This window comes from Heteronotia binoei, chromosome 12, assembly GCF_032191835.1.
Source record: "Heteronotia binoei isolate CCM8104 ecotype False Entrance Well chromosome 12, APGP_CSIRO_Hbin_v1, whole genome shotgun sequence".
NCBI lineage: Eukaryota > Metazoa > Chordata > Lepidosauria > Squamata > Gekkonidae > Heteronotia > Heteronotia binoei.
In genome coordinates this window covers 58,102,276-58,129,781 of record NC_083234.1, presented here as the reverse complement: position 1 = coordinate 58,129,781, position 27,506 = coordinate 58,102,276, and the positions used below count along the sequence as shown (strand labels likewise).

Below are 27,506 nucleotides of genomic sequence, written 5' to 3'. Positions count from 1 at the left end.
CACTTTCACAACAGCAGCCATCTTGAACTTTGCTACAGTGAAGACAGCACTCCCCACCCCCAGAACAGCTGAAGCAAAGTGTCTGCCAAGGAAACAGCCATTAGGTCTGAAAGAAAAGAGGCAATAAAAGTGATACTAGGCCATGGAAAAGAATAAGGGAATTTAAGGGAGAATGCAATTGTTCTTTGTTTTGGAGGCTGAACAACCTTGGCAGCACTGCCAACAGAATGGAGCTTGGTCTGCTGTGAAACAAGAGGGCTAAAATAAATCAATAAACAGATGAAATGCTGCTTTGTCATCGCCCTTTGAAGATGGCTGTGCCGCTGCCAAGCCAGCTTCTAAAGCTCTACCTATTAACCCGCCCAAAGGTCATGGACAGAGGAGCAGAAACAAAGCCTCTGGGAAAACAGCATGCAGAAACTATTTCTAGTTTCTATTTGGCCATTAGGAGAACATTCGTAATTAATAACTGTAGTAAATAACTATGAAAGACTCCCTATCTCACAAGCAGCCAAGGCTATGTGCTCTTGTATCCATAGTAGGACACTAATCTAATGGAAAGAAAAGTCCTTGGTCAAACGCATCTACTGCATTTGTAATTTAGGCAATCATCATAGCTATTTGCCAGTGAAATATACACCGAAACGGTGGGAAGGTGGCTAGCAAGACATTTGGACAGAAGCAGGCGAGAGAGTGCTGGCTATTGATCTTCTCTATAGACCCATGTTTGTTCTTGACCCTTTCCTTCCAAAGCTGTACATATGGGAACACTTGCCTTTTGGTTCTAAGTAGGCAAATAGGTGTGAGATGAAACAAGAATTGGTGTAATTCTGGCTGATGTTGCAAATTTAGTGATGGTTCTCTAAAGCAGTGATCTTCCAAAGCACTGCACTAGGAGGGAGGGCAGGGCTCACAAAGATAAAAGATTACATACAGATTCCCCAAATACAGAATACCCTTGGCATCCCCACAGTGATACCTACTAAATCCACAGCATCACAGAAGGCCAAATAGACTCAGAATTTTATTGTGTATGTTAGAAGTTTAACACATTTTCAGTTTTTATACACAAATACTTGGTTTAGCACGGTCTTGTCATTCCCTCCATGATTAGACCATTCCAACTTTCAACGTTACCCAGACCCCGTGGTCTCCACTTAATCAGTTCACTTCAGAGAACTGCTCCACAGTGTTAGATACTGGGATGTTCATAGCCCTCCAGTATCATCCAGCTGTGAGTGGCTGACCTGGCCTGACATTAGGTAAACAGAGGTCCCTCTACCTACCATTAGTGTAGGTGCTCTGATGTCACTGCAGAGCTAAGCACTAAAAGGCATAGGCAAATCCTGCAATCTATAGGCAACCTTTGTTAAGCTACACCTTGCAGGTAATTACAGCCTTTATGCTGTATGCTTAGGAACAATACATCACAGGCAAAGATCAGCTCTGCACCTTCAGTGAAGACAGAGAGAAAGACAACACTCACTGCTATGCTTTTTGACAGGTGTTCATCAAGCCCGCCCATCTCCCAAGAGGTCCAGGAAAGATGACAGATTTGGGCTTTGTCAGCCACAACACTTGTCCTGCACCATGATAAGTGCCATCTGAATGAAGAGAGTTTCTCAACAAATGCATCCCTGTCTATATCAACCTTCTGCCTTTTACACAGTGCTAATATTTTATTGGATCCCAGAGAACTGGGTCAACCAAATCACACAAATTAAAAAAGGAGAAGAATCCTTTCTTGATTCCAAAACTGTGGCATTTATGTTAACAAATTAATGAAAGCCCCCCACCAGCTTGAAATGCAGTAAGAGGAGGTGCATCTTTTTTCGCATGCTGCATTCCCAAGACAATGCGTTGCTGTATTGTATATATTGCACTTAATATTACCTTGTCAGTCAGGAAGCAATAATACATTAATGAAACCCAGCAAATAATTACTGTGGACAATCCAATTATGGCTTTATTAACAGTTTCATAATTGCAGAATCTCTATATGTCAACCGTATTGTCCGCGGATATATAAGAATCGGGTGTTTATGCACACCTCTGGACCAATCAAACAACAGCCATCACTAATAAAGGCTTGTTTAATTCTCACAGTAAAATTTTAATATCCCTGCAGCCTGGGGAAGGCTCAGCGAATGGATTTGCTTGACGTCGGATCGTTTCCACCCTGCTAGTCCCCCTACTTCTTAATCTTTAATATCAAGGCAATTAAAATTAATGGCCACTCATCCAAAGCCACTGTGGGCAGTGTTGCCTTGACATCCGTTGTTTGATGGGATTACCTAGAGGTTAAACTAACAAGCAAGGTTTAATTGGAAGCAATGAAAGGAGCACCAGATCATACGTTATGTTTAACCTGCACACTACATCCAAATGAATACCTACGCCAGGCAGCTTCCTCCAACCCCCCTAATCTCCAGTGCCTACTCCCCCCCCCCAAAAAAGACACAATTTGTCCAGTTATTAAAACATGCGCACAGTCCTTCTGCAAGAAACCGTGGTCCTGGAGCTATGTTTGGTAGATGTCAGGATTCAACTGTCTAAGCAGTGATGGGCATGAGAGAAGCCCTGCCCATTGTCTGGAATGCAGAAGTGGATGGCAGCAATCAAAGCCATGGCTACCCCCAAACTATCCCTTGCCGCTACTCCCAAACTATCCCTCACTAACCTCCCTTCTTCCCAAATTGCCTCATGGCTCCAGCTGATCTTTTTGCCAGTTGGGGGAAAAGGGAAGAAAAACAAGTTTTTTTGTAGTTACCAAGCAACTGCGAAACATCTTTCCTTCCCCCCTTCTTTAAAACGAAAAAACAAGAGTTGGTTGACTTATTTGTGGCAAACGAAGAGACATTTGTGGGCATTTACGCCGAAATTATTGTAATCAAAGGGCTTCAGGGCAAAGAATAGGAATGTGATGCCTTCGAGAATGAAAGCAATGCACAGAGACTAATCGTATCCCTGGAGCAGGAAGGTTCAGCTTCCTCCCCCATGACAGCAGAAATTCAAGCTTTGATAGTTTTACCTCTAAACAGAAGCATCCCATTCATTCAGAATTTATTTATTTAGGATATTTCTAAGCTGTTTCTTCAGAGTCCTGCTCAAGGCAGATTACAATTAAAGCAACATAACAAGGCAAAAAAAAAAAAACCTTGGGGCTTTGCAATGGGAGAACACTACACATTGCAGAAATCCCTGCTCGCCTACTCTAGTATCAAGCACAATGGTGACTTGGGCAGAGGAGAATGAACCTCTGCTCAAAAACCTGCTTATTGACTCTGAGGCAAAAGTACAACTTTACCAGATTCAGACTGCCCTCCCTGGCTAAAGGGTCCTTCACCCTCCACATGGTTTGTGCTCTCAAAAACCATTTCTAGAACTTCAGATGCTTCTGCCCATCTTATTTGGGGAAAAGGCGAATCCTCAAATAAAACAAAAATTAAGAGCATGGAACAGTAGAATTCCAGTTGTAAGCAGGACTCTAGGAGGTTTTTAAAAAAAGATAATGGGAAAAATAAATGACACTGAACATTACCTTGCCCATTACCACAAAAGACAATAAAGAAGTCCAAATCAAATCAAAGGGAAGTTGCAGTCTACCTTGACAAAGGTGCTGCTTACACCCATAGGGAAAGACATCACTCACTAACAAGGGGATTTATGAATGTCTTCCAAGGCAGCTCAACAACATGCTGGGTTGTTTTTCTCCCCTGCTGTTCCTCAAAAGCCTGGAGGTCAATGCACTCCACAAAGCAAGCCCTGGGCTCTTCTTGAAGGCACAACTAAGTGTTTTATAATTGTCAGAAGGTTGGATTAGGACCAGGGGGTGCTCAGATTCAAACCACTTTTCAGCCACAAAGTTCACTAGGTTACCTAGGCTCAGTTATTTGGTCTCACTTATCTCACAGCGTTATGGTGAGGATAAAATGAGAGTCTGCAGAATCAAGTATAGTGCCCTGAGCTCCTTGGAAGAAGGATGAGGTTTTAAAAGTGTGAGGGACACTGGAGACACAGGATTCCCATGGTAGTAGGAGTGGCAAAGTGGTGCCCCAAATGAAGGGTAGAAATACATATACAGAAGGGCTGTCACCCAAAATGCCTGCAACACAGAAGGACTCTACATCTCTTTTGTTCAGCTACAGCTTGCAGTCAGAGGAAAAAGACCATAGGATGCCACATGGCATGATTACAAAAAAAAAAAAAAAAATGCTGTATATCATGGGAGTTGGGGGGAAGAACAGCATGGGAAGTTGTGTTCAGCTTGGTAGTGCACAGTTCTGTCTTTAGTCTGCAGCTGCCCATGTCTCTATGTTTAACTGGAGAGACTGGACAGAAGATGCACATATTGCTGTTGCAAGGATATCCTTTTGACCCCCCCCCCCCAAATGATGATGATGATGCTTTAACTCAGAGGTCCCCAACCTTTTTGGCCACCAACCACAGTCCCAGGGCTGGCAGGGTGGGGGCACCTAATTTGACCTCCCCACCATTTCCTCCTCCCTCCTTTGCTCCCCTGCGCAGCCTCGTAGCCTCTTAAAGGTGCCTCCTTCTTAAAGGTGACTCCTAATTTGTTCCACTGCTTTAGATCAACATGGCTGCCCACTTGGATCTCTCCTCCCCCCCACCTTTTCCTTCCCCGATTTCCTCCTCCCTCCTTCACCCCCCCATGCAGCCTCGCCATCTCCTCCCCCCCCTTTCACCATTTTAAGGTCAGGGAAGGGGCTGTGAAGCTCCTCCTAGGCCAACCCCTTCCCCAGGAAGGAGGCAAGGGCAGCATCTCTTGCCGCTGCTGCAGCAGTTTTCCCGGCCGATCAGCTGATCGGCGGGGGGGGGGGGAGAGGTCGGCCTGGGAGGTACTTCACTGCCCCTTCCCCAGCCTTAAAATAGTGAAAATGAGGGGAGCCACTGCAGGGGGAGGCTGTGGGGGGGCAGGGTGGCAAGGCTGTGTGGCCCATTGCAAACAGGTCCCGGCCCAGTACCGGTCCCCAGTCCAGGGGTTGAGGACCCCCACTTTAACTGCAGTGGCCTGCAACAACAGTAAAAGCGCTCATAGGAACCACTCTGGATTCCTGATACGTAAGACCCAGGAGACACAAATTAGGACACTGAGAAGATCTGTCTGAATCAGATAAAAGTTAATCAGTACCTTTTTCTTTTCCCTAGAGCTCTCCTGTACTCGTCCCTGTTAATCTGGAATTTCTAGGCCATGCTCAGCCAGAAGCAACCTATTTCATAGCTTGGGGCACAAAAAGGAGACTCAGAAGTAGAGGAGAGTCCACAAGAGAACACTGCAAAATTGTAATCTATTCTTGCTCCAGCTGGAGCTATTAACCTATTACAAGATTAGAGGGAAAAATCATGATTTAGGTCCATCAATGGCTATTAACACTGATGGCTAAATGAAACCTTCATGTTCAGAGGCATTTCTGAATATCAGTTGTTGTGTGGGACACTAGGGCATCTGCTGAGGGCCTTCTGAGTGGCAACTGATGGAAACAGATGGACTCTTGATCTGGGTAAACAATTGGCACCTCAAGATCAGGAGGCATATGCTTCCCCTCCCTCCATAAACAGGAGGCTGAGTTACTGAATTCTATAGACAGAAGTTAAAGGTAAAAATCATACCACAGTGTATACATGCGTGGTTTAGGTATAGGGCTTCGGTGTGAAGTACGATTAGGGAGCAAGACTGTGCTAATGTACACCCTTGTGTATGTATGTGGAGAGGAAACAAAATCATAATGCCAAACAGGTCAACTAGCATACATAACTGCATTTCTGTTTGAAATAATCCTGAAGATAGAAGTTGTCATTTGTGTATATTTCACATGTTTAAATAAGTTAGGATTTAATGTTATCTGTGTTAGAAACATTCTTTATATTCATTGTTTTAAGAATATCAGCTGAATGCAACCAGCTGTTTTCATTCCAAAATGAAGGGTGGCCCTAGGGGAGAGAGTTTCACCAGAATACCCTTTGATATGCAGAGTATCCTAGAGGTCTATTCTTTCCCCAATGTTATTCAACATCTATATGTACCCCCTCACCCAGCTGGTGTGGAGATTTGGGTTGGGTTGTCACCAGTATGTTGATGACACCCAGCTATATCTGTTGATGGATAGCCAGCTAGATTCTGCCCCTGAAAATCTGGCAGGGGGTCTGGAGGCCATGGTTGAAGCAGTGTCAGCTGAAATTAAATCCTACAAAGATGGAGATCCTGTAGCTGGGTTGGAGAGATCCAGGTCTGGGATGTCAATTCTCAAGTCTCGACAGAGAGCCTTTGATACCGGCACCAACAGTGAAGAGTCTAGTTGGGATACTGGATGCCTCCTTATCAATGGAGGCCCAGATCGCAAATGTTGCCAGACTGGCATTTTTACATCTACATCAGGTCAGATAACTAGCCCCTTTCCTGTCTCACCCTGACTTAGAGCCAGTTTAGTGGAGTGGTTAGGAGCGCAGACTCTAATCTGGGAAAACCAGGTTTGATTCCCCACTCCTCCACATGCACCTGCTGATGTGACCTTGAGTTCTTGAAAGAGCTCTCAGTTCCAACTACTCTGCAGGGTGTCTGTTGTGGAGAGAATGCGGCAGCACAAGTTTTTACTTGAAATCCACTTGGAACACACATTCAACCACTGCTCTGCCAGCTACACTGGCTCCAGGGTGAATATCGGATCAGTTTCAAGGTGTTGATTTTAACTAGGAATGGGCATGACGTGAAAAATGAACTGTGGTTCAAGCATGAACTGGGCCATTCCGTGGTATATTTCAAACTGGATCGTTTGGTAGCACCATACCCAAACCAGAAAACGAATCACCTTTTTTCCTTGGTGATTCATTTTTGCAGTTCAGTTTTCCAGGCAGCCTGATGCTGATTCTATCAATTCCTAGGCAACGCTTGGAGTGGACTTCTGGGAGCCCTAGAAACACCCACTGCAGTTGTCTAGTTTGATTGGCAGCTCTGGAAACCAATCATGGAGCTCCCATTTTGCTTTATGGGAGCAGACACTCTGACTCAGCTGCTTTCACTTTGCAGGATGAAGAGAGAAGAGTTAGTTGTCATGAGAGCTGAAGCTGAACTTTCCTTGGGGCACCTGCTTTGGGGGGCTATAACTTGGACTTTCCAAATCCAATTTTTGCCAAACTCGGAGGGTGGATGGAGAGGCTGCTGAAGACTCTCAGTGAGTCTGGCATCCCTAACTCGCGGGAGGGCTGTTTTATACCTCCTAAACCAAATAAACCATGAAATGGTTCAGGAAATCAAATGAACCATGAACCAACATAAACCACCATTTTCCCAGTTCATGCCCATGCCTAGTTTTAACCTTTAAAGCTCTGTATGGCCTGGGATAAGCATACCTGTCCAAGGAGAATTACAGCTTCCTTCTGTTTCCCTTTTTGGCCTCTTCCCCAGCTGTGCAAAGGAATGAAGAAGCTGCTTGTGTTTTGTTTTGACTGAGTAGCTGACGTTTTTCAAGGCCAGGGCTAACTTCTAGAAATGCTAAAGACCTCCTTGGCCAGAGACACTGGCATGGTCAGTTCCCACCTTCAGCTATGACCTGTCAGTTAGCAGGGAAATGAAAACGGTTTTTACTTCCTACCAGAGCAGACAGGACACAAACAATCTTCTTGCCAGGCTGGACAAATTGGGGAGGGGGTATTGCCTGGTGAGAGCCCTCTTGTAGGTATGGGCTTGCTCTCTCCAATACTGATGATTATTCCTTTCTCAGATGAAACTGTACTGTATATGCCATCTGTCTATTATGATTAGCATATTATAATTAGTCTTTATTTTTTTAAAAAATATTTTTACTGTATATTGTTTTTAATATTCTATGTAGTTTTGAATTGTTGTTAGCTGCCCTGAGCCTGTTAGGGGACGGCAGGATATAAATTTGATAAAATAAATAAATAAATTTTATAGATGTTTTAATAATATGTTGTTACTCATCCTGAGGCCTGTTGTATGCAAGGGAGGACGAGTCAGAACTCTAATACATAAATAAAATGAATAAAACTAAAGCCCTCACCTTTGCCAGAAAGGGATGGGACATGCGCATGTCCATCAGCAATATTCTTCCTGACCAACACACAGTGAACAAAACAGTGGCCTCAGACTTCCTACTTTTAGAGTGCTCTTTCCATGTCACTTAAACCCATAGAGAATTCCCCCTACATATCTGACCTTGTGCATCACAGACAGCCTGTGGATGTGTTCTAGGAAGCGTACAGTATATGCAAAGCACAGGTCCGACCTCTAGACCCTTTCTGTTACCCAATGTAAATTAGGAGCATGAATCCTAGAACACATCCAGAAGTTCACATTAAAGAGGGAAATCAATAGTGGCGACCATGTTGCCTTTTGAGGAAGCTCCTCAAGGAACCATAAATGATTCTCTAAGAGCTAGTTTAGAAGCTGCTGCTTTAAGAAGGCAAGAATGAAATAAAATAATACCCAAAATGAATGCTTCTTTAGGGCACTAAAGAATTTTAAATGCTTGATATCATCACTCATGAGGCATTCTGGGTATTGATTCTTCCAAGCTTTTCTTTCTCTGCTTGAGAAGATGAAATAAGTTTTGTGGTGGAGGAAAAATAAAGCTATTTAGTAGCACATTTTTCATTAAAACAAACTATCTCTTCACATTAAAAAAACACACAGAGAACATCATTCTGCTCCCAATCACTGAAGGCCAATTAATTAATTGGGCTTAACTGTATATTACATTTCAAACAATACCCTTGCACTTATTTATCATGTTAATTACAATGTTAAATAGAAAAGGACAATAAATTACTTAAATCATCAAGATGCACAACTGTGTGGAGATGGTGGCTCTGATTTTCTCCCTGACAAGGACTATTACTTGCGGGAGATGCACATTTGATCTGTGACAGGATTGGTGGTCACCGAAGCATCATTATCGAAAACCAAGGGAAGTGGCAAATTTATGGACCACAGAGAGCAGACAGAAATTTTGCTGTGCCTTTGCTTTGTTTGTTTGCAGTGCACACTTTCATTCTTTGTTCCCAATTAAAGGGAATGGACTATGAAATCTGAAAATCGTAAAATGGACTTGCATTTGTTTTACCACTGCAATGCCTGGGAGGCTAGCTAGGGAACAAAATTGTCTTCTGTTGCAGGGGTGTTTCTGTGGAAATTGTCACTTGGAAAACACTGAAAAACAGGCTTGAAAATCTAGAAGTACGAATGTGATTCCTGAGCCACCTTAGCTTTTGACATGCCATGGGAACCTGTGGACTTTGCTAATAGACTAACAGAGCGACACCTCTAGCATGTGAAAGTACTTCTTCCAGAGAAGGTCAGTGAATGGGATGGTTCTTGCTCACAAAGCAAGGATGTGAATTTATTTATAAAGTGAAAAAATCAATCCTTGAGGTCCATTTGGGCAATTCAGTGGGACGATGAAAAAAGAATGGGAAACACCGTGAATACGAATCAGCCATTTGTTGCCTTGGACTTGGAGGGAACAGGAGAGACTCCCTTTTCCTCCCCCCATGCTCCCCCTCCATGTCACGGGCTGCTGCTCTTGGTTTTAACAGCCAGGCAAAATTATATATGGTGCCTGCTGGCAACAGGCAGGAAGTGAATTGCTCTCAACCTGCCACCCTTAGTGAATCCCCCACCCTGAAGACTACATTTCCCAGGGAAGAAGCATCTGTGTCACTGAGGGAGATGAGGTGAGAGATTGTCTTCCCTCTCCCCCAGTTGGTTGGCTGACCAACACAGTGCCTGGTTTGGCTATCTAGCACATGTAGCTACCCCTGCTCACAGCACAGTAAGCTTGGGAGAGGGGAATAGAAAAAAGGAGGCTGCATTCCTAATGGGAACTGAAACTAAAACAATTCAGCTTTTAAAAATGCAAATTAAAATTTCAAAAGCATTTCTTTCCAGACACAGTCCTCTGAATATCTGATGCAACAAGTGTAGTTACGTTATTTCTAACTGGATCATGTATAGATCCAGGTGGGTAGGCATCTTGGTCTGAAGTAACAGAATAAAGTTAGAGCCCAGTGGCACCTTTAAGCCCAACCAAGGTTTATTCAAGGTATGAGCTTTCAAGTGCAAGCAGACCAGAACATTACAGCACTCTTGATAGTATCAAGATTACACTGATGACACGCAAGGAGGAGTGCAAGGAACCTTGGGGGGGGGACACTTCAAATGTATTCTCCAGCTGCCTTTTAAGACCCTCAAGCTAGCTCTGCAATTATACGGGCAGGGCCTGAAATAAGCCAATGAGGGCCAAACAAAGCATTACAATATATAATATGTGCTCTTAATTCTAAAATGTTAGTGCCAAATCACACACAGCCTTCCCACATAATCAAATCATAAGTCTGCACAAAACAGGTAAGTATAAGGGAAGCAGTAGTTTCCCTGCATTGTGCTTACAGATTAAAACATATGTCTGTTCTCCCCACCCACCCCCTCAGCACCCCTCAGACTGATTCTAATTGCACTCCACTATTACACTCCTGGCAAGGGCCCTGCCCCTTGTTAGGGAGCACAACAGTGAGAAGGGTCCCCCACGCCAAAAGACTCAACTGTAGAGGCACAAACCATCTATCTCACAGCCTTGATAACTGAAAAGCAAACTATGGTATCTCTCTCTTGCAAACACAAGCTGATCAGAAAGGTCTAAATTACATGTGACAGTGCTCTCTTCAGAAGACATTTCATCCCCTCTTAAAATTACTTCACTACACTCTTAAAAATAAAATCATATTCAGAATTCATCTTAATAAACAGCTGCCTTTGTATGCACTATGAAATACATGCTCTATACAGTGTCTTATATGCCAATATCAAAACAAACTCCATTAGTTTCCCATTTGCAACTTAATGCAACATGAAGCCAAAATCTGCTTCCTTACAGACTTGGAAATGTCAGAAAGAGCAGAAACAGGGAAAAGTTGACCAATGAATGTACAGACAACTGGCTGCAGAAAGTCAGGTTAAGTACCAGAACCCTCCATAGTCTGTACTTTTATTATTCTTTGCCTCCTTCATAGCTGCTAAGAGAATAGTGCTAAGATGACCTGGCATGTCTACCCTCTCCAGTTATCAAAGTGTTTACTTGAGAGACTGGACCAAGCAAGGGCTTACAGCTGAAGACCCTAGACTTACCCTTCCTCCAGTTACTACAAGATATTCACTACTGAATTTTTAAAAACTGTGTCCTCCTTTCTCCTTGTTTTAAAAACTATTATGGTCAACAGGAAAACAGATGGACAAGAGGACATTCTGGCAAGGGGTGGGCGGGAAGCTATACCTGCAGAATTCCCCCGTCTCACAAGTGTTAACAGTAAAGGGGGGTTTGCCTTGTTTCTCTCTCTCTCCACCATTTTTTAATGGTGGTGGAGTTACTGGAAAGAGCTAGATTCAAATTCATGATGCCTACTAGATGTCCTTGTATCTTTCCCCTGGCATAATCTATTTCACAAGACTGCTGTAATGACAAAATTGGAAGGAGGAAGAGAAGTCATATAGATTGCTTTGAGCTCCTTGGAAGAAGTGGGGAGGGAAAAAATGTGAGAAATAAATAAGCGAAGCACAGCCTCATCCAAGCTCCTGTTCCTGTGCCATAACCTGCTTCCTATATGGTTTTTCTCATTCATACAGACAAGAACTGCCCATTTCATTTCTGTGCCCTATTTAAGTGCAGATGGAAACTCTGGTGCATGCATGGAGCTCCCTCATTTGTCAAGACAAGGGGTACAAGAATTGCCTAGCTGAGTCATAAGGTCCTTAGATCAAGGTACTTTTTTCAACAGTCAATCAAAGGCTGAGAGGCAGGGTGTCAATGTGCTGACCTGTCTTGTTGCTTGTTCCCAGCATATGCTGCTCAGATGCATACTACCTCTGAATATGGAGGTTCCATTTTAGCTATCATAGCTAATGTCTTCATTTAATGTTTCCTTTTGTGAAGTTCTTTCATCTGTTTTTTGTTTTTAATTTTTAAAAATACATTGTTTTCCTTTCTTAGAAACCATCAAAGATGCCACATTGCAGAAGAGTGTTGTCTGCTGAAATCAACATGGCTTGTGTGTCTGTGTTAAGGCAGTCCAAATGAGTGAGGAATCAGGTGGTGCTGAGAGTTTGGTGATATGCAAAGCTAATATGAAATCCTAGAGTCTGTTTCTAAAACTCTGGTGCACACTTGTTCATGGCACCTGTCAAAGAAGAGAAGAGACATGGGAATTGGACCTGTAGTTCTCCATCCCTCATGGGGGAAGGCTATGATAAATGCATCAACCCCACCCAATGGACTAGAGCTCCATCCATAATCACAAAGGAACCGTGACTTTCTACATGATTAGGCTTGAGTGCTCTATTGCTTTTGAGCAAGATACTTCAGAATGCACAGGGCTTTTTTTTGTAGAAAAAGCCCAGCAGGGACCTATTTGCATATCAGGCCACACCTCCTGGTACCAAGCCACCTGGAACGGTGTTCCTGTGTGTTTCTACTCACAAAAAGCCCTGAAAATGCATATGAAGAGATCTCTTCCCTTAAAAAAATAATACATGAATCTCACTTTTAAACTCTAATTAGTGTCTACCAGCACAAGCTCTCTCATCAACCAGAAGGTCTGAGACTAAGAAAGAGCTTCAGGAGAACAAAAAGAAGTGAAGTGGAAACAACATACCCTGGGGCTGTTTAGCTTGTCCAATAGAGCCAAAACAGGAGGCTCTTGTGTTTATGCAAAGGTGGGAGTCTCTCTCCCCCCCCCCCCATACTACTGAGGACTATGGGATTGGACACTTCAGCTGTGCGTGTGTATGAACAAAACAGCCACGGGGCAAATCGCTTGCGCAGGCTATGAAGCCTCCCAAGTTTTGGCTCCAAGGAAGAGAAGGGGAGGAGAAAAAGCCTGTCTTTTGCCCCCAGGACAACAGAGACTTGGTAGTGCAAGCCGTAGTAGGCAGCTGTGAAGCAGAAGGAATAATGACTGAGCGCAAAACAAGGGGAAAAGACCTTGAGAGCAAAAAAAAAGAGCCTTCTACAGGACCCTGCAGGCTCATGTTTCTTTCTGGAAAGTTTCAAAATTACAGCGAGGAGGAGGTTAATTTTATGCGTATCAGTGCAGCAAGTTGTAAAGGGCTGAATGCCTGTATTAGAGTGAACTTAACATTTTATATCTGTTACCAAAGCTAGCAGAGGTAACAAACAGCAACATCACCACCTCCCAGGCTTAACCTTTACAGCAACCCTGTAACAAATTTCCATGGCTCTTGCTTATGCAGCTGGGTAGTTCACAGCTTTTAAATCTCCCTTTGCTGCACACAAGAAAACAAAGAATGGTTACCCTTCGTGCAGGGCGTTTCTTCTCCTCCTCGAGACAACAATGCCGCGTGCCCCCACTGCTGAAATCTGCCACCACTGCACTGGAGATCTATTAACCAAATCCCACACTGGGTCTTAATTATACAGGAAAAAGTTCCCTTTGGAGGCTACGCTGCTAATCATTCTAAAAGAGAACTTGCGAGCCTTTATAGTGGCTGTTCAGACACATGCAGCCTAACATACTGGCTGGAAGATCTTTCTGCAAAGGGGATGGCATCCTGCCTTGCAAACGTTCTCCCACCCAATATCACTTAGATCATGCCCCTTTTACTTCCTTCACTAGTCCTTATTTCCTCTCTGGAATCAATGAGAATTTCTTTCCCTTTAGAACCAGTGTGCTCAACACTGTGCCAGTGGGTGCCATGGCGCTGAAGATACCTTTTCTAGTGCATGCCAAGAAAGGTGCCAGGTGGAGCTTTTGCCCAGTAAGGCTTCTGATTGGCTGTGCAGATTTTAAAAAATGTTTCTTTGGCGGCAGCTGCCACCACAGCATAAAAGATTTTTATTGTATGACTGAAGTGGGGACAAAGGGTGGCAATCGGGAGCGAGCGGTCCCAGAGGAGCACACTAGACTGCGGGGTGCCCCAGGGAGCAGTTCTCTCCTCGATGTTATTTAACATCTATATGTGCCCCCTTGCCCAGATTGCCCGGAGGTTTGGGCTGGGTTGTCATCAATATGCAGATGACACCCAGCTCTATCTGCTAATGGACGGCCGGCCTGGCTGCGCCCCAGGGAATCTGGATCAGGCACTGCAGGCTGTTGCAACTTGGCTTAGGCTGAGTGGGTTGAAGCTGAACCCGACGAAGACAGAGGTCCTTTGCGTGGGCCGCGGCGCTCTGGGAAGGGAAATACCTCTCCCGGTTTTCGACGGTACGCCACTGAAAGCGGCGCGCCAAGTCAAGAGCCTGGGAGTTCTTCTGGAGCCTTCACTATCAATGGAGGCCCAGATAGCAGCCACTGCCAAGTCAGTGTTTTTTCATCTGAAGCGGGCAAGGCAGTTGGCCCCTTTCCTAGAGCGTCGGGACCTAGCAATAGTGATCCATGCGATGGTCACCTCAAGACTGGACTACTGTAATGCCCTCTACATGGGGCTGCCTTTGTGCCGAACCCGGAAGCTGCAGCTAGTGCAGAACGCGGCGGCTAGGCTGTTGCTAGGACTCCCGAAGTGGGAGCACATACAGCCAGGGCTGCACGAACTGCACTGGCTGCCAGTTACATACTGGATTCGCTACAAAGTGCTGGTTATTACCTTTAAAGCCCTATATGGCCGAGGACCTGCCTACCTGAGGGACCGTCTTTACCCATACGAGCCGCAGAGAGCACTGAGGTCAGCAGGGAAGAACAAGATGACTATACCTGGGCCAAAGGAGGCCAAATTGCAGAACACCCGCGCACAGGCCTTCTCCATCGCAGCTCCATGCCTATGGAACCAGCTCCCGGAAGAGGTGCGGGCCCTGTGGAGTCTTGACCAATTCCGCAGGGCCTGCAAGACCATTCTTTTTAGGTTGGCCTTTGCAGATTGTTGATTAATGATCGCTGAACAAATGGATCCGCCAAAATGACTTTGCCCCAGGAATCTTCGCTATCATGTAAACTGACAGAATAGCGCCAGGAACACCACTGTTACTGTCAAGTTATGTTAAATGTACATTTAGAATGGTTTTTAGATAATGTTGATTTTAAAGTTTTGTATAACTACTGCATTGTATAATTTTATGGATGTTGTTAGCCGCCCTGAGCCTGCTTAGGTGGGGAGGGCGGGATATAAATAAAATTTTATTATTATTATTATTATGAAGTTAAGTTGCAACAGCCATTTTGTGATTCACTTTGCCTACTGTGGCATCCATTTTGCGGATGTGCAGCAAAGGGAGATTTGTGTGAACTCCAAAGGCGCCTGCAGACTCAAAAAGGTTGGGGACCCATGTCTCTGAACGAAAGAGCAAGTTGAGTCAGACCAAAGATCTAGCTGGCCCAGCATTTAATGACCCAAGGATGATGATGAACATTTAGGGTAGACTAGATCTCAGTGGCAAATAGGTGTGAAGCAACAGGGCTGGAAAGGACCTTCCTCTATCTGAACCACTTTGGAAGGATGCTGTCAGTCAATACCACTACACCATACCAACACTATCTTCTAAGGGCTTAACTACATGCTACGGTTTTCTTTTGTGTTTATTTTAAACAACTTTTTGCTCTTTTGCAAATGCAGTCTTTGGGACTGGTTTATCAAAGAGGTATGTGTGTGGGGGGGGGGCCGGCTTTTGTCCTATCCAACCACATCATTTTTCTCAAACAAAAAGCTATCCCAAAGCTGCTTTTATCTCCACTGGAGCGGGAAAAAATAAAGGCACCTGTAACTTTTCCTCAGCAGGGATATACACAAATTAGAGGTGGCTGTGCAGTGAGAAAAATGGCAGGAGAGGAAAAGGTTAACATGTTCCTCCCTACGCCATTCTTCTCCTTGCTAAAGCAGTCCCAAATGGTCTTTGGCAAACCACCCTCTCTCAGGCTAACCCTCTCAATGGGAAATGCCTTCACAGGGCTGTTGGAACACCAAGATAATGTGCAAGAAGAATTCTGCACTGAAAAGGTATTACATAACAGCTAGCTATTATTATGAATAGGGTAAATGGGTCAATGGTTTGCTTCAGCAAAGGCAGCAGCCTATGATCCCTCCAATCATTTATGTAAAGGAGCCAAACTGAGGCTTCATGTGTGAACTACCCAAAATTGTCCACTTTTAAAAGCCATTTATTATCAACTTCAAGTTATGAAGGTACACAGGTAGGGACAACAGAAACAAAGTGAGTAATACAAGAACGAGATGCTCCTTTGACGTCCCAGTGTAAGGGCCAGCCCTAGACCCCACCCCCGGGTCACTGTGGCCAGATCTTTCCATTCTATCCTACGGGCCCATAGGATAGGATGGACTCCATTTTAACATGGGTTCATAGGATAGAATGGAGGGATCAGGCCATCGCTGTGGCATGACACTAGAGAAGGGATTTTGAACTTTAGGAAACTTTAGGACTCCATTTATCTTATGGGCTTATAGGATAGAACGGACTTTAAACCCCTTCTCCAGGGTCATGACGCAAGATAGAATGGAGGGGGCCCCAGCGACCCCAGAGATGGGGTTGCCCTGTGGCCCAGCGGGGGGGGATCCCTGAGAGGCCCAAGGCGGGGGTGGGGGAGATCCTCTCCCTGAGGAGGGAAAGGTATTTGGCTGCGGGAATCTCTGCACCCCTGGGGTGCAAAAGCAGGGAGAAAGCCCCAGCTGCCTGTACCTTTCAAAGACTCCGAGAGGCACAGGGAGACTTGGAGAGGCAGCCACTGGGCAGCTACCTCTCTGAGTCACATGGGGGGGAGCCAATTCAGCACCCCCACTAGGCTGGCGCCCTAGGCAAATGCCTTGTTTGCCTAGTGGCAGGGCTAGCCCTGCACAGTGCACCCCAAAGAGATCCTCTGAAGCAGGCACATATGTGGGAGAGAACAGACACAGACTCCAGAGAAACCTGGAAAGGGCAACTCAGAAGACCCTAAAACCAAAGTTTCTCAATTTTTTTCTACTCAAAAATTGAGCAAGAAAACTGACAGCCATAAACAAAAGTCTACCAACAATAATTTTCTGTTCCTGAGCAGGATTCATTTGTAAATGTGCTGAAAGTGAAAGCTGAAAATTAGCCTCCATTTAAAAATCCATCCTTGAAGCATTTATGCTTCTTCCCCCAGACATAACCACCAGGCAGCTCCCTGTACCAGAGACACAAAATCAAAGTTCCAGTTCTCTGATGCTGTGAGTTTTGTTTTGTCTTTCTGTGCACTGCTGCTGCAGGAAGCGGTTCACATTAAAAACAACTGTGATGTCTTTAAAGCCCTGAGTCGTTAAGCTGTATGTTTGGGCATGAATAGAAATCTAAAACTCTCCCCACAGCTAAAGTTGTCTCTTCTGAGGCGGCAAACACGAATTCTGCAGCAGTATTTTAAGGCTGTGACACTTCTAATGTACCAAGCGCCTCAGTCGTTTTGTCTACTAGAGTTTTTATCACTAAGGCACAAACAGCTGTCATTGAACTGTTACCGAGGGGCTGTGTTCCAATTGGCTAAGGGTGAAAGGCTTCATAGGGGCTTCGACCAATCGAGGGAAAATTGACCCATAAAAAATACATTTCAATGTATTGACTCAACATTAAGATTTAATGAGCTTATGGCAGGCGAGACAGACCAACCCATCTAACAATCTGATTGACAGGTAAGGAATTTCACATCATGGAATGGTGAAGAGACCGTTACAAGCCAGCTCTTCCCTATGACAGAAAGACAGGTTGCTTACCTGTAACTGTAGATCTTCGAGTGGTCATCTGTGCATTCACACTCATGGGATAGTGCGCCTGCGCCGATCCCCGAATCGGTATATGCAAAAGCCCGGGATTTTTTCGCGCCAGGCGCCAGCAGGCATGCGCAAGCGACCCACTGCGCATGCCCACCGGCGCCCGCGCGGCAATCCCGCCAGTTCCTCCCTGACCGCTGAAAGCCCCCTTCTGGAGAGAGAGAGACCGTCAGCAGTGGGGAAGGAGGGCGGGTAGTGTGAATGCACAGATGACCACTCGAAGATCTACAGTTACAGGTAAGCAACCTGTCTATCTTCTTCGTGGTCTCTGTGCTTCACACTCATGGGAGATTAGCAAGCAAAGCATACCTGGAGGCGGGAAGACGGTCAGCCTGAAGACACAGCCTGTAGCACCGCAGCTCCCAACCGAGTCCTCTGCTGAGCATGCACGTCCAGCGCGTAATGCTTCATGAAGGCATGCGGAGAAGACCAGGTAGCCGCCTTGCAGACATCGGAGAGGGACACGCCTTTCAGGAATGCCACCGACGTAGCCATCGCCCTAGTGGAGTGTCCACGCACAGGTCCAGGTAAAGGCTTTTTAGCCAACAGATAACAAAGTTTGATCGTCTCAGTAAGCCACTTGGAAAGTCTCTGAGACGAAATCTTGGACCCTAACTTAGGGGCAGAGTAGGAGACAAAAAGCTGGTTATCTTTACGAAAACCCCTTGAACGGTTTAAATAAAACAGGAGGGCACGCTTAACGTCCAGTGCATGTAGCCTCCGTTCCTCGTCCGAGGAAGGGCTAGGGTAAAACGTGGGTAACCAAACCTCTAAGTTAAGGTGAAACTGGGAAACCACTTTCGGGAGAAAGGTAATGTCCGGGGCCAAAGAAACTCCGGCCTCCCTAAAGGCAAGGTATGGGTAGTCACACCGCATCGCTGTGAGCTCCCCCGCACGGCGTGCTGAAGTGATGGCCACTAAAAACGCAGTCTTCCATGACAAAAGCTGCAGGGAGCATGTAGCCATGGGTTCAAAGGGACGGCGAGTTAGCTTGTCCAAAACTAAAGTCAGGTCCCACAACTGTGGAGGGGATCTCGAGGGGGGATGAAGCCGGAAGAGCCCCTTTAAAAACCTCTTGGAATGTGGGTGCGCAAAAACAGAGTGACCCTCAACCGAGACATGGAAGGCAGAAATAGCTGCCAAATAAACCTTGACGGAGGAGAAAACTAACCCCTCATCGATCAAGGACAAAAGAAACTCAAAAATTTTTGGGAGCCCAACCGAGTTGGTTGGCACAGGAGAGCCAGCCACGAAGTCACTGAACTTCTTCCACTTCCTCTCGTAAGAGGCACGGGTGGAAGGTTTCCTGCTACTCTGGAGCACATGTTGAACTCTGGTGGAAAAGTCTAGTGATCGATGAACCACGCTGTCAGCTTCAGGTGTGGCACGTTGTGATGGAGTACGTGTCCGCCCTGGGCCGACAACAGGTCCGGTTCCGCCGGAAACTGGTAAAAGACCCCCTCCGACTGCTGGAGCAGAATCGGGAACCAGCTCTGACGGGGCCACCACGGGGTCACCAGAATGCATCGTGGCCTCTCCTGCACTAACTTGTGGACCACTCTCGTCAACAGGGGTAAGGGTGGGAACATGTACAGGAACCAGCCCTCCCACCGGAAAAGGAGTCCGTCCCCCAGGGAAGCTGGGTCCGCACCCCCTCTGGCACAAAACAATGGGCACTTCTTGTTCCGCGCTGTGGCGAAGACGTCTAACTGCGGGTAGCCCCAAAGTTGGAACACCGGTTCCAGGAACTTCCACTGCAGTTCCCATTCGTGTGGGGACGCTGCGCCCCTGCTGAGCGAGTCTGCCCGTACATTGAGGACCCCAGGCAGATGCGTAGCCTTCACAAAAATGCCCCACTGGAGGCACTCCCTCCAGAGATCTAATGCCAGTGAGCACAGCCTGTGAGACACTGTCCCTCCCTGCCTGTTTATATAACACATGGCAGTGGTGTTGTCCGTCAGTAATGCCACTATCTTCCCCGCTAACAAAGGGCGGAAGGAACGAAGAGCAAAGTGGACCGCCAGCAGTTCCAGGTAGTTTATGTGGTACCGGTTGAGTTTCAGTGGCCACTTGCCCCCCACACATAGGTTCTCCAGATGAGCTCCCCACCCCCACATGGAAGCATCGGTGGCGATAGTCACGGAAGGGGTTGGCAGATGAAAGGGAGCCCCTTGGCAGATGTTGCCCTCCGACCCCCACCATTGCAGGGATTGAAGAGCCTCGGATGGGATGGTAAACCTCTTCCGAGGTGAGTCTCTGAGAGGGCGAAAATGGCGCAAGAACCATAGTTGTAAGCCCCTCATGTGCAGTCTTGCAAAACGCAGCACGCTCGTCGTCGCAGCCATCAGTCCCAGCATCCGCTGGATCTGCTGTGCTGTGCCCCACTGTCGTCTTTGGAGAAGCTGTACTAGGGTCATGATGTCCTTTGCTCTCTGAGCGGGAAGAAAAGCTCTGTGCTGATCTGTGTCCAACAGAGCCCCTATGAATTGAACTGTCTTTGACGGGGTGAGATGAGACTTCTCCACGTTGACCTGCAACCCCAGGGTGCCGAGAAGGCGCAGAGTGATGGCGATATGAGATGTTAGACTCTCCCTCGACCTTGCCACGAGAAGCCAGTCGTCGATGTACGGAAAAACAACGACTCCCTGAAGACGAAGGTGAGCAGCCACCACACTCATCAGCTTCGTGAACACCCGAGGAGCAGTAGACAGTCCAAACGGCAGGGCCCTGAATTGGAAGTGACGAGCACCCACTGCAAACCGCAGGAAACGCCTGAACGCAGGATGGATGCTGACATGAAAGTAAGCATCCCTGAGGTCCAGGGTCGCCATCCAATCCCCTTGGTTGATGAGGGGCAGGATTGTTTGCAGTGTAGCCATTCTGAATTTCTGATATAGAATGAATTTGTTCAGACCCCGCAAGTCCATGATAGGCCGTAGGCCCCCGTCCCTCTTGGGGACCAGAAAGTAGCGGGAGTAGAAGCCTCCCAACCTGGCCTCCGGTGGAACAACTTCTATGGCTTGTTTCTGTAGGAGGTTGCTCACCTCCGCCAGCAGAGGTGGGGAAGGGGGAGTGGTAACTACCACGGACTGGTTTGGGGTCTGGATAAACTCTATCTTGTAGCCCTCTCGTATAATGGACAGAGCCCACCTGTCTGTGGAGATTAACTCCCAGGCAGGCAGGAAAGGGCGTAGGCGAATGGAATGGTCGACAGTGGGGGCGATGACGCGTGCTTGCGGGAAGTCAAACCCCCTGCTTCTGTGGCCGAGCCCCCTTAGATTTATTAGAAGGCTGGCCCCCATAACGGTTTCTACCGTTGCCGGAGTAGGGCGGTCGTTCAGGTTGCTGCGAGCGAGGACGCCACTGCTCAGGGGAGAACTTCTGATAGGGCTTCTTGGTCCAGGGTTTGGACCATTGTTTCGACTTCGGAGACTTAGAGGAAGGCTGGACCCCCAAGTTCCTGGATGTCTTGACGCTCTTATCAAACTCTTGCAGCGCCGCGTCGGTCGTAGTGCTGAAGAGCCCCTCACCCTCGAAGGGTAAGTCCTCGATAAAGGTCTTGGTGTCTTGGTGCAGTGCCGTTGACCTGAGCCAGGAGTGTCGCCTGATGCAAACTGCCGATGTGATGGCTTTGGCTGAAGCTTCCACCATATGTTTCGCTGCAGCCAGCTGCTGTCTGGCTACAGCGAGACCTTCCCTTTGTAATTTCATTGCCGCCGTCTTCTTGTCCTCACTTAGTGAAGAGAGGAAGGGGGAAAGCTGTTCCCACACAGCATACTGGTACCTGGCCATGCAGGCTGCATAGTTGGATACCTTGATGCCAAGTGCCCCCGCTGAATAGACCTTGCGGCCCATCCCATCGATCTTCCTGCCCTCCTTGTCCGGTGGGGAGGAGTGCACCTTCCTTGCCTTCGAGGAGGAGGAGACGACCACGGAATTCGGACGTGGGTGGGTGAATAGAAACTCAGCACCTGCTTCCTGAACCCTGTACATGTGGTCCAGGCGTTTAGAGGAGACAGGTGTGGAGGAAGGCTTGTTCCACGATTCTTTGATGGCCTGCAGAATCACCTTGGTGACCGGAAGGGCCACCGCAGTGGACGTGTTCCTCTGCATTATGTCGAACACGTTGTCGTCCACTACGGGTTCCGGTTGGATCACAGGCAGCTTAAGGGTGGAAGCGATGCGCCTCACAAGGTCGCCATAGGATTTCAGGTCTTCCGACGGCGAGATCGGGAGATCCTCCGCCGTGTTGGAACCAGGCGAAGGCTCCAGATCAGGGATCTCACTGTCCGACTCCGATGACGAGGAGTCACGCTGGGCGGAATGCTCGGAGAGCCTCGGTGTCGACTCTCGCGGTTGGAGTTGCACCGACGAAAGTCTCGGGGGAGCTTCGACCGGGACTAGCTGTCGATCCGGGGGGACCGACACCGACGCCGACGCCTTCCGGGAGTGATGCGAGACCCTCGACGTCGCAGAAAACACCGAAGCTTGTTCCCAGTCTTGGTAGTCCTCCGGGTACCACCGACAGGATTCGTATCGGGAGTAGGGAGGTTGCCACCGCCGTTGCTCCCATGGTGGTATCGGGAAGCGTTGCGGGGTGTAGGCTAGGTCCCGCCGGGGTCGGGGCTTGAAGGGCGGGTCTATGACCGGTGCCGAAGCGTCCACCCCCGACGTCGATCCGCTGCTCGACCGACGCCGCGAGCCTGAGGATGAAGACCGTTGGGTAAGGTCAATTTCCGGTTCCTGCTCCGACGCCGACAGGCGTTGTTGGGCTGCTGGGCTCCTGCGCGGGGAAACCCGAATCGATTTCGGCGGTTTTGCCGATGCCGATGCGCCCTCCGACGGAGAAGGAGTGCGGGGTCGCTTGTGCTTCTTCTTCGATTTCGCCTTTTTCGGATCTCGGGTCCCCGAGTCCTCTCGGCGTTTTTTAGCGGGCGTATCCACCGAACCCTCGTGGGGACGCTTCGTGGAGCCACGCTCTTCCGGCGATTCCAAGGTCAGAATCGGAGCAGCATCGGCCGATGCAAGCTCCTGTGCCGGGTTGTCGGTCGACTTCGGTGCCGAACCCTCCATCGGTCGATGGGGTCGAAGCGCCGATTCGGTAAGCGCTGCCGATAGCCGAGCCGCTCGGTTCTTCCTGGTCTGTTTCGAGAACCGAAGGCAATGCGGGCACGACTCGACTCTGTGCGCCTCCCCCAAACACAGTAGGCACAAGGAATGTCCGTCGGGGGGGGCAATCTTCCTCCCACAAGCCTGGCAGCGCTTAAAAAACCCCCAGCGACTTTCCATAAGCGGTCGCGCGGGAAAAGCTTTTTCCTTTTACTCAGAAACGTCTGAGAGAAAGGGAGGTCAAAAACGGAAGCGGACCACCCCAAAGGGCGATCCGCCGGACTAAAAGCAAAAACGCTTCTTCTTTTTTTTTTTTTTTTTCTAACACTAACTAACACTAATAACTGGCTAACTAACTATATACAAATCCAAAACGGGCTGAAAGAGAGAAAAAGATCGCTCTCACCGACCGGAGAATCAGAAAGGGAACCTCTCTAGCGCAGCGGTCAGAAAGGAACTGGCGGGATTGCCGCGCGGGCGCCGGTGGGCATGCGCAGTGGGTCGCTTGCGCATGCCTGCTGGCGCCTGGCGCGAAAAAATCCCGGGCTTTTGCATATACCGATTCGGGGATCGGCGCAGGCGCACTATCCCATGAGTGTGAAGCACAGAGACCACGAAGAAGATTCCCAAGATGTGCTGTTAGAATTGATACGGCCTGTACCTGTATGATTTGGGGCAGTACTCAATGGTGGTACTGCAGCTTTGCAACTAACTACTGGATACTGACGGAATGTAGGGAAAGAACTAAGGCACAATGGGAGAGCACTTGCCTTGTGTACAGAGGGAGCAAGGTTCAGCTCTTGGCATCCCCATGTTTTGTTTTGTTTTTACTATACCTCAGTATAGCAGGTGCGGGGGAAGACCACTCCATATTTGAGAGAGACACTGGCCATTATAGCAGGCAATACTGAGCTAGTTGGACTCTGTATCAGAACTGTTAATAAGATTCCACATTCTCTCAGGCATTTCAAACTGATCTGCAGGTATTTTAACTGCTTTTTGCTGCTAATGTTAAAAAAAGTTTGAGGATAATATTAGGATTTCCTATTAGTTGGACACTTTTCATGCAGAAAGATGACTGAGCTGATAAATAACTCAAAAACCAAACTGAGAAAATATTTCTGCATCTTCGCTCCACCCTTCAGTGCCCAAAGGAATCGCAGAGTAGCTTACTATCACCTTTCCTTCCTCTCCCTACAACAGATGCCCTATGAGGTAGGTGGGGCTGAGAGAGCTGTGACTGAATCAAGATCACCCAGCTGGCTGCATGTGGAAGAGTGGGGAATCAAATCGGGTTCTCCAATTTGCTGCTCTTAACCACTACACCAAACTGGCTACTACAAAACTCTAGCATATGTCAGCTCTGGCCAGCAGTTTGCCAGTGCCACAATGGACTTCCCACTGTATTCAATGAAACCACCATTCTGCAAATACACTGCTGTGCAGAATTCTGGCGTATGCTGATCATCATGGACTTCTTGAAGTCCATAGGGATGAAATAGCCAGAATCAGAGATGGTTACAATTGTGTACTCTCTCATGGGCATAGAGGGTATATCTAAGCACAAATCAGGGCCTCAGGATTCATGCAACATATCATGGATGCAAGATGAAAGCAAACAGATCAAGGGTATATGGCAGCCATTATAAATTTGCATTACCAATGAAAATTATGGTTCTTTCACAATCACCAATTCACTGGATTTATATAGGTGAAGCTGCTGATGGATTGAGACGATTTTAAAAGGGAAGCAGCAGAGGATACGATCTATAGGTGGTCTCACAGCTGGAGATTTTCACACTTCTACAAAGCCACAGTACCTTAGACTGGAAGCTGACAGGTGTGGCTTCAACTGGTAAGTCCTACTTCTTTCCTACACTGTTAAAGGCACAGGGTCATTGCTCAAAGGTACAACATGCACTTATGTTCTGGGTTCATTCCCTGCCACCTTCGGTGAGCAGAAACTCAAGAATGAAGTTAGGGAACATCCCTCCAAGGCCCTGGAAAACTGCAACTAGGTAGGGCAAGCAGCACCAGCTGGCTGAATGGGGGCCTGGGCTTTATATAAGATAACTTGGCACTTTCGCTTGAAGCTTTACTCTGTATCATCCAATATCATCCAATATGCTGCCAAAACTTCTTCAAACAACACCAGGGATGGGTGAGGATGAGAGATCAAGACTAACCAAAAATAAATAGTGTAATGATTAAACTAGGATCCGGGAGACCCAGGTTTCAAAATGTACTGTGCCATGAAAACCTGCTGGGTGACCTTGTGCCAGTCTCACACACTCAGCCTAAGCTATCTCATTAGGGAAAAGGGCAGAGTATAAATGAATTAATTAGTAAATAATAAAGACTCCGCCCTAGCAGTACTCAGCTGGATGCTGTCGGGCAGACAGATAAAGAGAGAAGTCCTTCTTTTCCTCAAGCAACCTGTGGAAGCCCCAGCCTACCTGTGATACTGTGATGCTGCATTTCTTTGCCAGCTCTTCTTTGGCTTCTTCACTGGGGTAGGGATTGCTGAGGTGAGAGTAAAAATACTCATTCAAGATTTCTGTGGCTTGTTTACTGAAGTTACGCCTTTTCCGCCTGAAAAGTGAAGGAAACAAAAGAAATAAAAGAAATCTCAGCTATGAGAAGTGATCACTGAAAGCTAACCAGGATGCGCATGCGGGGCAAGGGTTTCTCTGGCTTCTTCTGACTGAGAATTGAAGCTAAACTTTAAAAGAAAAGAAGTCTGAACACCAGCCGTTTGGAAGCAGGCTATCCAGATCTGAACCACAGCATGGGTTCTTATTTTAAAACCCCTCCTTGCTGGTTCATTCAGCCTCTCAGTCCTGCTTATCAGTCTTTCGATTCTTACAGTTACCACAGTAGGAGATACTATCAGAGACCTCCCAGTGTCACATCTAGTCTGACGCTGAATCTGACTACAGCTAGGATATTTCACCCCTCGCTTAAGCATTCTGCCACATTACAGCAAAAGCAAGAGGATAAGAAAGAAGCAGTGTTTTGACAGGCGTTGTTGGCTAGGAAAAAAAAATTAAGACTTACAACCCCCTACCCACAGAAACAGGACCCAAATTCCAATGCCAGTCATGTTCTAAAAACTTAGAAGATATATTTGCCAACCAGAATTTCAGATGGATTCACAATTGTAGGCTGTGTCTTAGATATTTATAAGATAAAAGTCCCAAGAAAAAACAATTCTGTGAAGTATTACATCAATGACATCCTTGTACTAGGTTGCGGGTCACTGATGCATTGAAGTGGTCTGAAGAACGGCAAGCTCTTTGAGAATAAATATTTCTGCCTACTGGATGAACACTTCATGAGCATGATGAAGTGAGTTCTGACTCATGAAAGCTTGTGCAGGAATGAATTTTGTTAGTCTTTAAGGCCCCACTTCACTCCTGTTTTATTTTGCTGCTACAGACCAATGTATTTAGACACCAGTAAAAGGTTTAACATAGGACAAGTTACTGGCATTTGCTGGCCAGATAAACAGGCAGGTAAAGGGCATTTTTGCACATACGGTAGAACTGTCCATATGCCTAGAAACATGGAAAAAATATTGCAAAAAAAGCTATGGATGCTATGGGTTATCAAATTCCATCACAAGCTACTGTTAAAATTATTAAGTTATTTGAAGAAGAAAACACAGATGGCTAACTGTTATCAAGCCTTCTAATTGCAAAGCTGATGAATGTAATACTAGTCATGCTGATTCAGACCAATGGTCCATTCAGTCCAGCATGCTGCCTCCAAAGTGGCCAGCTGGATGCCACGGAAGAGCCCCCAAGCAGGGCCTGCAATCAACAGCTTTCATTTGCTGATTGTTGCCCAGCATCTAACACTACTAGGAATTATTTGAAAATGGGAGGTCATATTTGGCTATCAACAAGACACCATAAAGATTTAGACTAGGGCTTAGCTGTTAAATATGTCGATGCACTGCTAAAGATTGAGAGTTTCTGAATGGTTGTATAACTCACTAATGCTCATGTTCCATTTTTTATAAACTGTAAGTTTCATTCAAGTTTTTAAAGAGCTCTGAAAAATGTTCTTCTGCAAGCTGCTTTGCCTTCTCTCTTCTCTCAGTTTCTTTATTTGTACAAGAATGTTCATCAGAAAATATACTCTAAATGTTTCTGATTTAAGCTCCACTCCCCCTGCAGGCTCCTTGCCTATGCCATTGGACAACTATCCCATAGGGAACTTCCATATGTCATGCTGCAACCTAACTGTATCAAGGCACACCTGTTCCCCAGCAATCAGCTGTTTCCCTCTGGAGTCAGGTTTATCTCATTACTCTGCTTCCACTGATTTTGCCTTCAGTTCATGCTCTTTGCAAAGAACCACTTTGCATTCTAAAGGGTTTCTCTTTCTTTCCAACTTTGAGTTCCACCACAAGCAACTTGTTTATTAGCAACACTGGTCTGCCTTAGTTTAATACTTAGATGCTGGTGCTAGACTCCAATTCTCATAGTGCATATATGACAAAGAATCAGTGTGGTCCAGTTTTGAAGCCATCCCTTGGCTTCAGAGAAACCACACCCCACTTTGCAGCCACACCTTTCAGTTCTGTTCTGGAAATTTCATATCCCTTGAAAGCTCACAT

General features: G+C 46.8%; 1 protein-coding gene across 5 annotated transcripts in view; it reads right to left on the bottom strand.

The window, feature by feature from the left end:
- The window catches only part of PBX3 (PBX homeobox 3), a 262,955-nt gene that overhangs the window by 21,255 nt on the left and 214,194 nt on the right, over positions 1-27,506 (bottom strand). For all 5 annotated transcript variants that reach the window (XM_060250549.1, XM_060250547.1, XM_060250550.1 and 2 more), the window contains one exon: positions 25,339-25,474. In XM_060250549.1, the coding sequence (XP_060106532.1) occupies positions 25,339-25,474 (136 nt within the window). The remainder of the gene's footprint in view (positions 1-25,338; positions 25,475-27,506) is intronic.